At 41.2% G+C, this 15,444-nt stretch overlaps 1 protein-coding gene across 1 annotated transcript in view; it reads left to right on the forward strand.

The window, feature by feature from the left end:
• Positions 1 to 11,436, forward strand: part of LOC123974786 (SLIT and NTRK-like protein 5) — a 20,741-nt gene extending 9,305 nt beyond the window's left edge. The window contains exon 2 of the mRNA XM_046055694.1: positions 11,340 to 11,436. Within this exon, the coding sequence (XP_045911650.1) occupies positions 11,340 to 11,436 (97 nt within the window). The remainder of the gene's footprint in view (positions 1 to 11,339) is intronic.
• Positions 11,437 to 15,444: the final 4,008 nt, after the last annotated feature.

Raw genomic sequence — 15,444 nt, forward strand, 5'->3', positions numbered from 1 at the left:
GAGAGAGAGAGAGAGAGAGAGAGAGAGAGAGAGAGAGAGAGAGAGAGAGAGAGAGAGAGAGAGAGAGAGAGAGAGAGGGGAAACATCTCCATTTTCACACATGTACATGCCAATGTGTTGTGTGTATACACAGTATGTTCCCAAACATGTGTGAGAGAATTTTCTTTCTTGTGTACAATGTGTCCATATGTGCATCTGTTTGTCTGGTGTATGTATGTGTGTGTGTGTGTGTGTGTGTGCGATTGTGTCCATGTGGTTCCATTTAACCCTTTCCTTTGAACGTGACACCATTTAACCTGTGGGCCGCTGCAGTGAGACTCCAGTTAACACCACATTTCCTGTTCGCCCAGCTGCATCTGGATGCAAATGGAAACACACACATAAACACACACATATGCACACACATTGAAGTGTTATTACCCTTGACTCAGCTACATCTGGAGATGTAAATGCAAACATGATCAGCACGCCACTAACACACTCAAATGTGCATGTGCCCACACACACTAATTAAAAAAAGTCAGTATCTATCATTAGTTTACCCCTAATGTTTGTTATATTGTATTACTTGAGTACATCAATCACGTTGCTTTATTTTGAAAATGGTTTTTAAATGAGACCACAACATGTTAAAGCTGCACTTGGCAAAAGTCTTAATGGAAAAATAAACCCTGCGAATTGAAACAGAAAGAGTTCCAGCTCTACCAGTTACCATAAGTAACAGTTGATTTGACTTAAACATGGTGTTGCAAGTCACCACAGATGTCTGCCTCTCTACTGCTATGATCATGCAGTAGTTTAGATGCAGCTTACAGCTTCTTCATTTTGTTAAGGTGGTTAAGGCATTTTTTAAAAGAGGATAAAGAAGCAGCATGTGAAATCTGTCCTTCACGTCAAAAACAACAGAAAATGCCATTCTCTGCTGCTTTAAATGCATGTCGTTCTTCTGTTCTTGTGTGTTCAAATGTATGTGTTTGTTTTCTACACCACCTTACACCACTGACATTTGGGGAGAGGCCTGGTGTTTGAGCTGTCAACCAATCTGTCATCACTGTTTCAATGAAAGCATGTCATGTTTTCACCCAAGTACTTCCTCCCTCCATCGCTCCGGAGACTCCTCCTCCTCTTCTCCACTTTATCACTCTTCTGCACCTCCTTGACAGGTGCCAGCAGCAAAATATTTCAAAAGTAGTGATCTGTCACAGTGTTCGTCTACAGTGCGGGATGTCATAGTGGCTGTCATCATCAAATCAAAGTAGTTCCTTTCACCTGGCAGATTTATGTGTCATGAGCTCAGAGAAACACATTGTTGATCAACAATTTATTGTTTTCAAATCGAAATTGCAAATTGAAAGAACTAGGGCTGAATCCTAATAGTCGAAGGTTCGATGCTTCGATGGGCGGAGCCTAATTTGACTGTCAATCTCACAGTCGAAGATTTGCAGCGAAACAAGGATCATGCCATTTTGGCATATGGGGGTGCTCAACGTCTGATTTTACATAGAACTACCAGTTATCTTCCAATAAGTTAATATACAGCCTATTACAATATACATTTCAATGTTTAATACTGTAAATAAACATGTAAAAAGAAAAAAAACTTTCAATAAATGTTTTTAAAGAGCGTGAATAAATCCAAAATTGTAACCCTAACTCTGGGTCGTCAGTGCGCACGCGTGTGTGTGTGTGTGGTAGAAGTGGAGGAACACTTGCTGAAGAGAGGGAGCGGAGCCCCAGCTTCACCGTTGTTGTGCTGAGTTGTCCGCACCTCGCGGGACTTTCAGATAATTTATCACTGTTGATAACCACACAAAGAATATTTTATCATTTTTAAATAGCCAGCTACTTGAAATAGACCCGCAAGGAACCGCAACGTGCATGCAGTTGTCAGCAGCACGGCGTGCACGCAAAACTCATACAAGACCGGTGTATGGCAGGCGAGAGCAAGAGAGAGAGAGAGAGAAAAGGGTCAACAATAAGCGCCAGTTTAGCCGGAAATTTACAGCATAAGTTAAATGAATAGCGACTGCAGCTCTGCAGCTTTTCAAGATTAAAGCGGAGCCACCGTGTGTTTCAGCAGCAGAGCATTTAGCCTACACGTTTAACATTTTGTGTGCTTCATCTACGGATAACAGCTATCTGTGAGCCCGTTCCGTTCTGCTCTCTGCAGGCTAACGTTACATATGCACATGGAGCATTTCAGAATAAGAGCGTTTTGCCTGTCTGATTTGCTGACTTGTTCGGATTTTGTTAATTTGTTCAGTTGTACTTGATTTTTGTGCTTCTACTATGGTTAAGTAGGCTACGTAGTTAAATAGTTTATTTTTTTGTTTGTTTTAACTAAGTTTATTGTTGATGTACGATCGGGAGTCTGCAAAGGGTGTTTTATTTTGAAAATTGACTGGATTCTCTGTGCTGTTCTGGGTCTGACTTCCAGCCAGGTTCATCTGCTCTGTGCTGCTTTACGTGGCTTCCGTCAAAAATAGACTGCCAGTGAATATTGAACTTTAGAAAGACTTAAAAAAAAACGCAAATCAAATCTTAATCGCAATATCTGGCAGAAAAATCTTTTTTCCCCATGATCTTTTCCCCAAATCGCCCTAATCAACAGGTTGCTCATGTGGATTGGCAAACTTTCTGAAAGTCTGAAGATGTGTTTAAAGTGGGGCTCTTAATCTGCAGTAAGGGACTGTTGATAACACTTCAGCATCTACCAGGTGTAGATTTGTAAACTGGACCATAAGTCATCACCAAATAAATAAAGGTTTTGAGATGTGTTGTCTTTGACATTAGAGTATTTTTTTGTGTGATTCTAGTGTTTCTGGAGCCGGTTTTAAGCCACTGTGGAAGCTCATCAAAGAGCAGGCGTACATTTGGTTAGAGTTTTTCCAATCAATGACCAAGTAAAAGTCAACAGCACGCTCCACCACCTCCCCCTGACTACTGCTCTTCAAGAGTTTGTTTAGTGGCCTTTGCAGCATCACTTGCGACTACTCATTGATCACACTTTAAACAGGCTTGGAGATGGAGACGGACAGAGTCAAAGCTTGTAAAGTTATGCTTTTTGTGTCTATTTTTGGCACAGCGGTTCTTACCACTGGGATGGTCTAATGCTTGACTGGGAATAGTAATTGGGACAATGCAGATGGAGAGATAGGGCGGAAAAGAAAAAAAGGGGGGGAAGGAGGGATGGATGGTGCAGATCACAGGCAAGAGGAGGTTGGCTGGAAAAGTGGGGCCATGAAAGGGAGAAAAGTTTGACAGAAAAGACTGAGTCTACAGCTCTTAGTAGCTCTGTGAGGCTGTACTTAGGCAGAGTGGTGCTTTAGCCATAATGCTATGCTAACATGCTCACAATGACAATGCTAATGCTGCTGTTGACATTTACCCTGTTCGTCATCTTAGTTTAGCATGTCACCAAGCTAACATTAGCAAATGTGCAACAAGTACAGATGAAGCTAATGGGAATGTCATTAGCCCAGCCATAGTTTATGTTTGCTGGTATGGCTCTGTTCTGGGATTTCCCTTCCATGCACTTCTTTGCACACCCATTTGTTTTTGCCCCCATTCATCATGAGCTGAACTCAAAGATCTAAGACTTTTTCTATGTACACAAAAGGCCTATTACTCTCAAATATTGTTCACAAATCGTTCAAAATATGTGTTAGTGAGCACTTTTCCTTTGCTGAGATAATCCATCCACCTCACAGGTGTGGCATATCAAGATGCTGATCAGAAAGCATGGGTATTGCACAGGCTGGCCACAACAAAAGGCCACTCGAAAATGTGCAGTTTCACTGTGTTGGAGGGGTCCTTGGGGGTCCCCTCTCTGCTATAGTGCTGGCCTGGTTCTTGAGTAAGACGTCTGGTGTTTTTATCACTGTGATATGAAATGCATTCCAAGGACATGCTATAATCTGCTGGTTCAGAGAAGCAGCAGGGTTCAAAGCGTGGGACCTTTTGCATCATGTGAAATGTAGGTGAAATGGATGTATACTAAGTCAGTGGAAAGACAAAAGAAGTCAAAGAGAAGAGAAACAGATCTGCTTTAGTCAGTGCAAACTTAAGTCATCAAATAGAAAATGTTGCAGTTTCAGTGAGATCTGTTTATTAAATTAAATTAAATGTTGTTAGTTCCATCCCAGACTAGTTGGGATTTTTGTTTGCTTTTGGTACGCTTTTAATTAAGTTGCACCCATTATATTCTTACTTGATCTGGGTAAGAGCATTAGCTACATCATTGCAATCTAAATATAAAAACCCATCCATCCATCGTCAACCGCTCATGCTGCGTACAGGGTTGCGGGGGCTGGAGCCAATCCCAGCTGACATCAGGCGAAAGGCGGGGTACACCCTGGACAGGTCGCCAATCCATCTAAGGGCTAAATATAAAAACCTCAACTGTAAATCAACTTCAGCAGTATGCTGCTCACATCATCTCATTGATCACTATTTCTAACCTGTATATGTTTAACATTGAAAGTTCCCAAAGCTGTAGGCCAAAAACATCTGTGTATTTGGCCCAGTCAACTAGACCCACTGCACTGAAGATGATCTGAAATCACAGTGCATGATGATTTGTTGAATTTAGTCTTAACATTAAGTGAGACACTGAGGAGGTAAAACTTAAAACAGAATTTGAAAAAAATAGATGGGTTTGCTCATTTCCAACTGGTTGTAATGTCCTTCATCAAAGTCAAGCATGTAAAAAGAAAGAAAACCCCAAACGGAAACTTCAGTTGAAGAATCAAATCTTTCGACACCCCAAATAACTCACACCAGCTACATTTCAAGTGAAATTTTTGTTGACGTCAGCCGTAATACTGTTATTGCTGCGATGAAGTATTTTGGCGGATCACTTCTTTAAGAAAACAACTGGGAGTTAGTGAGTAGTTCAGAGAGGAAAAAGAATGAAAGCTTTTGGGAAGGTCTCTTCAATCAAGCAGCAAAGAAAATGCCCCCTGATGTCTCGCTTTTCTGTTTGTCCCTCATGCATTTTCCTATCATTGATTTTACAGTCTTCTCTTTTCGACCTCTCTAATATCTGTCTTTTTTCAGCTGTGCATATTTTTGATCTGAATTTGTATGTGAAATATGTCTGTATAGTTGCTGTCTATGTAGCCTAAATAAGTGTCTCAACACTCTTCTGTATACTCTCCAGCAGAGGTCAAAGTTGAAGCCACAAACTCCTCTTTTTTAACCCGGAGAGACAATGCCACAGCTTCCTGCAAAAAGCGTGCAGGGGAAAACTGAATTCCTAAAATTCCTACAGTGGAATATAGGATGTTTGGGTTTGCAATATTGTGTTGAGTGATCTTGACATGTGCTTCTATAGAGGCAAAAAAAATCAAACACTATATAAACAACAGGTCTTGCTGTTTGCGTTCGACTGCAGTCATGGGAGAGGGGAAAGCAGGAAAGGTGAAGTAGACCTTAGTCCTTAGAATTCAGAATAAACTTGATGGAGTGTATAAACACATTGACATATCCATATGTATTTCATTTGCCATGCATGAAGTTGTAGCTGTTTATTTGCTTCTTTGCTGACTGCATGTGGTAAAGTTTGATCTAGCCCATGGATTTAATTGACTGTGATGTGCCATTTTCCTCACAAGCATACAAGACTACTATTATGAATATAAGTACGATTATTTTCATATCAGTGGGGATTTTGGTGTGTAATGGTATAAATGCAGTTTCAGTGGCTTTTCAGTCCTGCCAAGAAACTCTGACTAGTCAGAAACACAAAAAAACATGATACTTTGGCATAAGAATGTTCAAATTTTAAGATATTGAATATTGGCAAAAAAAGACTCTTCATTGGCAACTTTAATACAACAACAAACTCACAACTCATATCGTTTGAACCTACAAACATGCAGGATACATTTGTAAACAGGACTACAATGGCTGCTCCTGGACATGATGTTGCATTTATGGCCTGTCTGTGACTTGCTGTCCATACAGTGGGCGTAGACCATAATTAGTAACGTATTAACTTGTATGTGAATGAGTGTCTGGATTGTTTTGGGACCGCGCTTGGGTTTCGAATGAAATTTCAATGACAGAATAATGACCAAGGGGGAAACCAGCGTGACTCATATTCACCGCTCTATCACCCTCAGCGCTCTGCATCACACAGCAATTATTCTCTTTGCTTCTGAAGGATCTCACGGACCACTAGTGCACCCTGCACAAACCACCAATGAAGTTTTTATGGGCTTATTAGGTGGATACAAAGCTGCTACATTTTCTAAGGATTATTGCTCCATTAAAATGTGTTGACAATGAAATAAGTGGGCTGCAAGCCCCCTTCAGCTGTATGGTGCCGTAGCTGATTGTTTGTATTGATGATACTGTACTAATTGATGTAGCTGTTTGGCCCTTAAACATCACTGTTTTGGTTCACTCTCACGGCTCTCATTCTATCTGAACATTGTTTTCAGTCACAGCAGGCAGCTGTTTTCAGTGAAAAAGCTCTAAATACCCACTATACACTACTTGCTCAACACCAAACAGCAGACGGACAAAGTTAATGACTAGCTGGTGAACACCAGTTAGTTGAGTCCAAAAACAGAGCTAAAAGAGAATAAATATTAGACTTACATTTCACAAGTAGCCAGATGAATGCTAATATTAACTTTATGGACCTGTTAATTATCAACAGTTTGCCAGGTGAACTTAAAAGGTGATGTCAATGTCGAGTTCACAACTACTCCAGTGCTGGAAAAAAACACAGAAAAACTGCAGTTCCTCGAATGGCCACTTGAGGCTTGATATTAATGATATATGTTGATGATGACATGATATTGATAATTGATAATGATTAAGTCTTAAAGTTACACATAATGAAGACATGGCACCTTCAAGCGACAGGTGGGTGCCTTCTTAGGTGACTAGACTCTAGGTAGTTCAGCCACCAGGCTTCATTTGGCCGGCTTCAGCTCCACCTCTTTGCCCGTTTTTGGATTAGCCAAAGTCAGGCACTGCCAAAAGGGCGATGGCTGGAGCTGCCCACATTGACCTTCATGACAGCTCTTCTGGAACCTATGTGGGGCGCATTGGACACGATGTCCATGTTTTATACAGTCTACACTGTAAGCCCTAAGAGACCCAAATATCAGTTTTTGCAGGTTGACAGTTTCCTAAAATACAGATTTAGATGCATATTTAGTATCTGATAATATGATGACTGTGATGAAATGTCAGTGGAGAAGTAGTGGAGAGTTACTGGAAACAGTACATATTGTGTAATTACTGAATATAAATTTGTAGTATGAATACTATAAAATAGCATTACTGAATGTGTCAGTCTTACTACCCAACACTATTTGCAACACCTGTTTTTGACAAATCAATATCCACTGTGAAAAAGGTATTTTTCCAGCATTGTCACTAGTCTTTACGTCATACCACTGCCTCTGACCTAATTTCTACCCTTCACTCTAGTTAACTGTGAACCTATTAATGTGTGGAAAGTCTCTGCCGCCTCTAAATCACTTACTGGGTCATGAGCTCTCTCTATGTTTGCATACCTTTGGGCCACATGTGGTGGCTTTTATCTCTTGACAAAGAGCGAGATAAATGGCCAAGATACAAACACAGGTATGAGGTTTAATGATGGACCACTCAAAGCGCTTTTACACTATATCTGCATTCACCATACACACACATTCATTCACTAAGCCTAAAGGCCCATTTATACTCCTGCGTAGGGTCTACGTGCATACCTACATCGGAGGCTACGCACGTAGCCATGCATTTATACTTGTGCGTAGGTGTGTGCGTCATTCTGCAATTACACCCCCAAACGCTAGTCAGCAGTAGCGCTACAGCATCCACTGTGTTGACTTTTGCCGGCCGAGCAGGCTAACTTCAGGTTTAGCCCTCCACTAATGTAAATGGGGTACAATTGTAAACATGTGGCTGGTGTAGCCTTTTCAAATGTTATGTTAATAAATGTTAAATGGATCACATTCTTATAGTGAAACAAGTAATTTCGCTCGGGTTGCGACGGTCAAATATATTGATTCACTGTGTTACAGCCGCCGTTTTGGCCGCTAGTAAATGTTACTTCAAAGCGAGGGGGAACTTCCGGTCGGCTTGGAGACATTGCGAGGCTACCCAGCCGACCAATCACAGAGCTTACGGTCCGCATCAACTCGACGTGTAGTTACATTTTTGAGGAGGTGCACGTCAGGCGACGGCGTAGCCCCATAGCCTACGCTGTCACCTACGCCATCGATTTGACGCAGAAGTATAAATTGCACTTAAGTGCTCAAACAGAAACATTCACACACTGGCAGAACAGCCACCAGAGGCAATTTGGGGTTCAGTATCTTGCCCAAGGATACTTTGACATGCAACCTGGAGGAGCCAGGGATTGAACTGCCGACCTTCTGATTAAGGGGAAACCCGCTGTACCTCCTGAGCCACAGCCAATGGAAGTAAGTGTTTTGATGATTATCACATAAAACCTGTTTCAATATCACAAGCAATTAAGTTTTTTTCCCCTTATTTAACAGATATGGCAAACAAACCATGGTGATGCTAACTTCTTGGTCTGCCTACAGAAAAAAAAACATTAGTGATGGACCTTAGTAGCTGTTTTTTTTTTACCTTCAGCAGAATTTTTCCTCATCTTGACTGGCTCTCTGTGTGATATGGCTTACGTTCTCACGGTTCTCCATGTTCATTTCCCTGCCTTTTTTCCCAATGCACCAATTCCCTCTCTGCAATGTATAGAAACTTATGGCAGGCTAAAGTGTCTTTCATGGTAAGCTGAAGTTGGTATATATTACATCATTGTATCTGTTAGTCTTATTGTCTTATTGTCAGGACACTAGGAAATTAAACAGGAATGCTGTGTTGCCTACACACACACACACACACACACACGCACACACACATACACACTGCTAGGAGTGGCAGGGCTATACGAACCACAGAATCATGTCTCCTGCTCTGATGATCTGCTGGTGCTTTCTTGTTGCTCATTGCTTTATGTGCTTAATGGATGGCGTACAGTCGCTGTGACTTTCTTCTGCTGGCTTTCACCAGTACCAGCCAGTACACTGCTGCTGGCGCATGCTTTTTATGTGTGCGTGTATGATGTCTTCTACTACGCACATCAGGACCAAATGTTCTCGTAATGTGTATGGGTCAAATACATTGGATTTATATAGAAACATTTCTCTGGAGGCAGAAATTAAGTCACTGCTTGAGTCAGTCCTCAGTGGTCCGAGCCACAGGAGCCACAGTGTTTTGCTGTGGGACTTAACAGGCAAATTGGGTAAGGTAATGGGAAGGGAAGAACTCAAAATATACAACCATCCAGGGACATACACAGGCATTTTGAGGACTAGTGGCGTAGTTATAAAAGAACCCCCTTGTGTCTGCAAGAAACTACTCGACTAATACTTGCAATATATTAGGGCTGAAATGAACAATTACTTTCATTAACAATTAAACTGCAGATATTTTTTTAATGACTTTAATCATTTTGTCAGTGAATGCCAGTTATAATTTCCCATTGACTAAGGGGACATCTCATGAGGTCTTGTTTAATCTTCCCAAAATGCAAAGATATATTTAGTTTATGACAAAGAAAAACATCAAAAAACATTTGAGAAGTAGAAACAGCAAACAACTTTAATAAAACATATGACTAACTAATGTTAATTATTATAAGATAGTAAGCTTTTTTCAATATTCACTTTGGGTGTTTCCTAGTTTTAAATTTTTTTAAAGTATGTTTCAGGACATTAGTCACTTAATCTGCATCGCTGTATATCTGTATGCATGCGTTTGTGTGTTTTATAGGTACATGTGCACAGTTTTGTGGGTTTATGTGTGTGTGTGACCAGCTCCCTCGTAACTGCCAAGCTAAGAGACCCTGCAACTCACTGGAGAGCAATAAGAACACGATGGCCTGTTATTGCTTACCGGAACCATACAGAAAGGCTGCAGAAAAGACAACATGATCCAGAGAGTCTCTCTGAACAAATGAATAAATCAAGTTCACGGCGTGGAACACTTCACACAAAAATACAAGCCAAAACCCCAAGCACATGGCAAGGTACAACTTTTTTCACTCCTTAGTAATAGTGGACTTTACTATGTTAATGATGAATTTAAAGGTATGTGAGTGACCGCAGCGTGTGTGTGTGAACTTTTGGGGGTCATACACACGTGTTGTGCACAGTGTCAGCAATGTATGCTTGTGTTTATGTTTTTTGTTTTTGTACTCTATGTACGCGTATGAGGATCACGTGTGTTTTTTAGTGTGTGTGTATGTGTAGACAGAAGTCACGCCAGGCCTAGTCACCTGTCACTTCTGTGTATTCGCTGGATGTGGGAATGTGCCAGTGGAAAAAGCCCTCACTATTTTAATGCTGCTTATTTCCCAGCACCTCACACCGGTCTTTTCCTCTCTCTGCTTTGGCATGAGACTGAGGAAAACCCTCTTTGTGTGTGTGTGTGTGTACGCCCTCGCACCTCGTCACCTCTGATGCTGCAGCGGGAAGCCTCCTTTGCCAGGAGAACCCCAGACTGGCAGGCATATCGAACGCCTACGCACACATACACGCACATGCACACACATGCCTGTGCACACTAGCACATGCTTTCACTCACACGTGAGCTGCACAGATGCCCATTTACTGGTGTGGATGTACATAAGCACACGCATATTTAAATATATATATAACACATACACACACTCCCTTTCTACACACTTGCGTTAAACCTTTTCTATTTTACTGCTTCTTCTGTAACAGTGGCAGTGAAGCCCACATAGCCGAGTCTACACTCCAATGTTAACAGTAGGACTTGAATGTGACACCCAGCTCTAGGCCTGGGAGTCTTGTAGCAATCAGAAGACCAGCTGGTGAATCACACAGCAGCTGACAAAATCCAAAAAATTAGGATTATTGGTTCCAACAGTAGTTGTTGCCGTCACTTCTCAACTTGTTAAATATTCCCAATTCCTCACATTGAACTTATTCATCAGTCTTTCCCACAGTGGACAACATTGGAAAATGCTGAGATGCCAGACCTAAATAACGTGCCCAAAATTTGAGCAATGAAAATCTGCATGCCTGATTTTTCCTATAACGTTTATTTATCTGGGGAAAGTTGACTGTGCAAGCTGGATCTTTTTTTTTTGTCCATGCCCTGCTTTTCTGACTCAGTCTCAAAGATTCACTTCCGGTCACATCTGCTGACCTGGTGCAGTCAAAACAACCTGGAGCTCAAACCTCTTAAGACAGTGAACATGGTAGTGGATTAAAGAAAGAACCCAGCCCCACCCGCCCCCATCACCCCATGTGACTCCCCAGTCGACACTATGGAGTCCACTTCCGCTTCCTGGACACCATCATCAGCCAAGACCTCAAGTGGGAACTGAACATCAACTCCTGCACCAAGATAGCCTAGCAGAGTATGTACTTCCTGCGGCAGTTGAAGAAATTCAACGTGCCAAAGACAATGGTGGGTGGGTATTATTCTACACTGCCAGCACTGAATCCATCCACACCTCCTCCATCACCATCTGGTACGCTGCTGCCCTTGTCCTTGGCAGTGGCTTATCATCCACTCTGCAGAGGAGGTGATTGGCTGCAATCTGCCAACCATCTAGGACCTGTACGCCTCCAGGACCCTGATGTGAGCAGAGAAAAGCACATTCTCAGGCTTTTTTTTTTCACATCCCTCTACAAATCTGTGCAGTTCTTTTAAAAGAGTCACATTGTACATTGCTGGTCTGCTTATTTTCAGAAACTGTTGATGTACTGGGATTTTCACGCACAACCATCTCTAGGGTTTACAGAGAATGCTCTGAAAAAGAGTATAGTGTACCCATCTTCTGATGGCTACTTCCAGCAGGATATAATGCACCATGACACAAAGTTTAAATCATCTAAAACTGGTTTCTTGAACATGACAATGAGTTCACTGTTCTCCAATGGCCTCCACAGTCACCAGATCTCAGTCCAATGGAGCACCTTTGGGATGTGGTGGAACGAGAGATTTGCATAATTGATTTGCAGCTGACAAATCTGAAGGAACTGCGTGATGCTACCATGTCAATATAGACCAAAGTCTCTGAGGAATGTTTCCAACACCTTGTTGAAAGTATGCCATGAAGAAAAATGGCAGTTCTGAAGGCAAAAGGGGACCAACCCGGTACTAGCAAGGTGTACCTAATAAAGTGGCAAGTGAGCGCACATATTGTTGTCTAATTTATTTTATATTTATGCGTTTTGATTTGCAGTTCTTGCTTTATCTTTTTTTTTTTCTACCTACTGTTTATTGTTATGCCACACACTAGGGCAAAGTCTTTGGCCTACTTGGCAACAAACCTGATTCTGATTAAGATCTGCATCTCCCTTTGGCTGTACTAGTGTTGTAGTCAAGACCGCCCAAACTGAGACCAAGTCAAGAACAAGACCAGAGTTTATCAAGACCGAGACTTTTGGGGCCTGAGACCAAGTCGAAACCAAGACTGAGAGAGGGCGAGACCAAGTCAAGCCCAAGACCAGTCCCCCACATTACATGACACAATAAAATGTGGAACGACGATCATCGGTACTTCTTAAATTGATCTGAAAGATCCACATTCCCATTAAAGCACCCACATACAAACACTCTGATCTGAAATCAACGTAAGCATCTTTATTTAACGCTCCTTTCCATGTTTACCATCGCGGGTAGAGGTGACAGTCGTTAAAGGGAACAACGCATTTTTAGTTAGGGTTATTGGTTGCATATGAAGCAAATTTACATCCAATCAAAGTTAGGATGTTAACAAATAAATCAGACAATGCAAAAGCAGTTTATTGATTTTCCCAAAGTTGTGGTCTTGACTGGTCTTGAAATAAAATCCCGAGTCCTCAATGTCTGAGACCGAGACAAGACCAAGGCCGACCGGTCTCGAGTACTACAACACTAGGCTGTACTGAGCTTTATAATGAATTATTATTATTGGCTAATATTATTATATGCATTAGTTGAGAATGCAACTGGATATATAATGAGCTAGAACCAGGATGAAAGTGTCTTGTACAGCAATATACAGAAATATAGTATAGTCCCGGTGGGATCATTATGTTTCACTGACTTTTCATCCTAAAATTGCTAAGAGTAGCCCTCGAGTTCAACACACAGCTGTTTAAACTCCTTTTCACTTTCTGATAAATCAGGAAAAGATTTCTGCACTCATGCAGTGACGGGATGACATGTTACCATGGTTACCAAATGATGTTGCATAAATACTGTGTATAAATATGTGCATCACTTTTACAGATGCTTAGATCACTTCCTTGACAGTTCTCGATCAACAGATGGGTTTAATAGTAGGTGACAGCATAGGTTAAACACACTCATGCTTGTTAGCTGTCTCACTGTCTGTAGACAGTCAAGTCAAGTATATTTATATAACACAGCTCCTTTGACTAGTTAATGTTATGGTTGTAGCCACTCAAACTATTTATCTCAAAAGATTCAATCATACAATCATTCCTGCAAAAACTACTTAATTTCACTCTTCAAGAAATATATCTACATACGCACACTGAAAATCTTGATTTTGTCACCCGTCTATTGGTTGAAATGTTCATTGTACTCTCAATGTGATGCAAATGTTAAATTACTGCTATGGTCAGAATTTTCATTGTCTGCCATATAGGTCAGTGCTTTAATGCTTTTCTCCAAAGATTTTGAGTTTGAGTTGTTATCCTCTACTTCCCGAAGTTGGAAAAGATTTGGAACTGTAAATTAAATGCAATTAAATTGTCTTGCAGTTCAAGGTCTGATGGATTTCCATCTATGACTTGCTCAATGTAGCAAGAAAATCAAGAAATTAGTCTGATTTTGCATTGTCACTCTTTTTCCATTTACAAAACTGTATTTTGCTTCTACTTTTCATCTTTAATGCAATACACATTGCAATACTCTAGAGAGTGGTTTCCCAACATTTGCAACATTGTATGTTCATGTTTTGCCTGTGTATCAATCAAACCCACAATAAGACTTAAGGAACATATATCACATATATGATGGGAAAGTATTGGTGGTCAGAGGATGGGAGTTGGATGAGAATCAGCCATGGCTGTGTTTTTCCAGTTGTGTACATGCGTGTGTGGATGGTTTACATCGAGACGTGCGTGTGCGTGAATGCCAGCCTTACAATAAGGTATCGCTGGCAGGGTAAGGTGGGATTAAGTTTCTCCAGTGAAATGTCAGCTGAATATTGTTACCGCCGGGGATCAGAGAGCAAGTCGGGCACCAGTGAACCGTTTCCGGATGTTGGATTTCTCCCCAGCAGCCGGGCCTCTCTCATTCCACACCACTCACACTAAAGATTCCTCGTTCCCAGTGTGTGTGTGTGCGTGTGTGTGTGTGTGTGTGTGTGTGAGTGTGCGCGCGCGTGTGTGTGTGTGTGTGTGTGTGTGTGTGTGTGTGTGTGTGTGTGTGTGAGCAGCTGAATAGACGCTGACAAAACATATATCCTGACAATGAGATAATGCAAAAGAGGATTTTGCATGTATTAGCAGGTGTTGACAGAGGTATGGGTTGTTACTTATGATGAGCTGGACTGTTATGTATGAGCTTAGGAACACACACCCACACACACTGGAGGTATGGCTTGGTAATGGTAACAGTGATTTGCTATGCAAATGCCTACATCATGAACCAAGTGTTGCTGTGCATGAAAGAGGGAAAGCTAACCAGGTGGTGCCCAGTCTTGTGTCTCACTCAGGGTGGTCCTCTGAGAAGGGCTGAAATTAATCCTCATTACATTAATCAGGCTCACACACACACACAATGAGCCAATTTAATCACAAAGCATGTGTGATGCAGTCCACTTCACATTCCCTGGTGTAACTGGAGAGATATCAGCAGGTCAACATAAAACATAAGGGGGAATGAGTTTATATAAATTGATACAGGTGTTTTCACTTGGTTGCCTAATCTTCTCAGGACTGTGTGGGTATGCACAGATTGTGCTTAATTGACAGCACCCACACACCTTTAAGTCATCATCTATATCTTTTTTTAAGGATAAGAGTAATGGTAAGTATCTAAGGCCCAATGTTATCAAAACATATCAATTTTATTTTGGAAAATGTAAGTGGGATTTCACACAGAGGGCACAAAAGGTATCAAACTAATATTAATAAATATATTCAGTGTGTCAAAGCAATAACTAATCATAACTCAAAATCCTGATACTGGCAAATGCATTTCAACTCCTGTGTCAATTGTATCTGTGCAACCATAATTACCCCTAAAAACAAGAACAACATACATAAAGTAACATATAGATGCTAATCATCAGCATATAAAAGGAGACTGCTCTGCTGACTGCTCTGTTTCTGTTAGAACCATCATGATTTAACATCCCAAACCAAGTGAAATAAAACTAAGTAAAAATGTAAAAATACT

The sequence above is a fragment of the Micropterus dolomieu genome, linkage group LG01 (assembly GCF_021292245.1).
Source record: "Micropterus dolomieu isolate WLL.071019.BEF.003 ecotype Adirondacks linkage group LG01, ASM2129224v1, whole genome shotgun sequence".
NCBI classification, from domain to species: Eukaryota; Metazoa; Chordata; class Actinopteri; order Centrarchiformes; family Centrarchidae; genus Micropterus; species Micropterus dolomieu.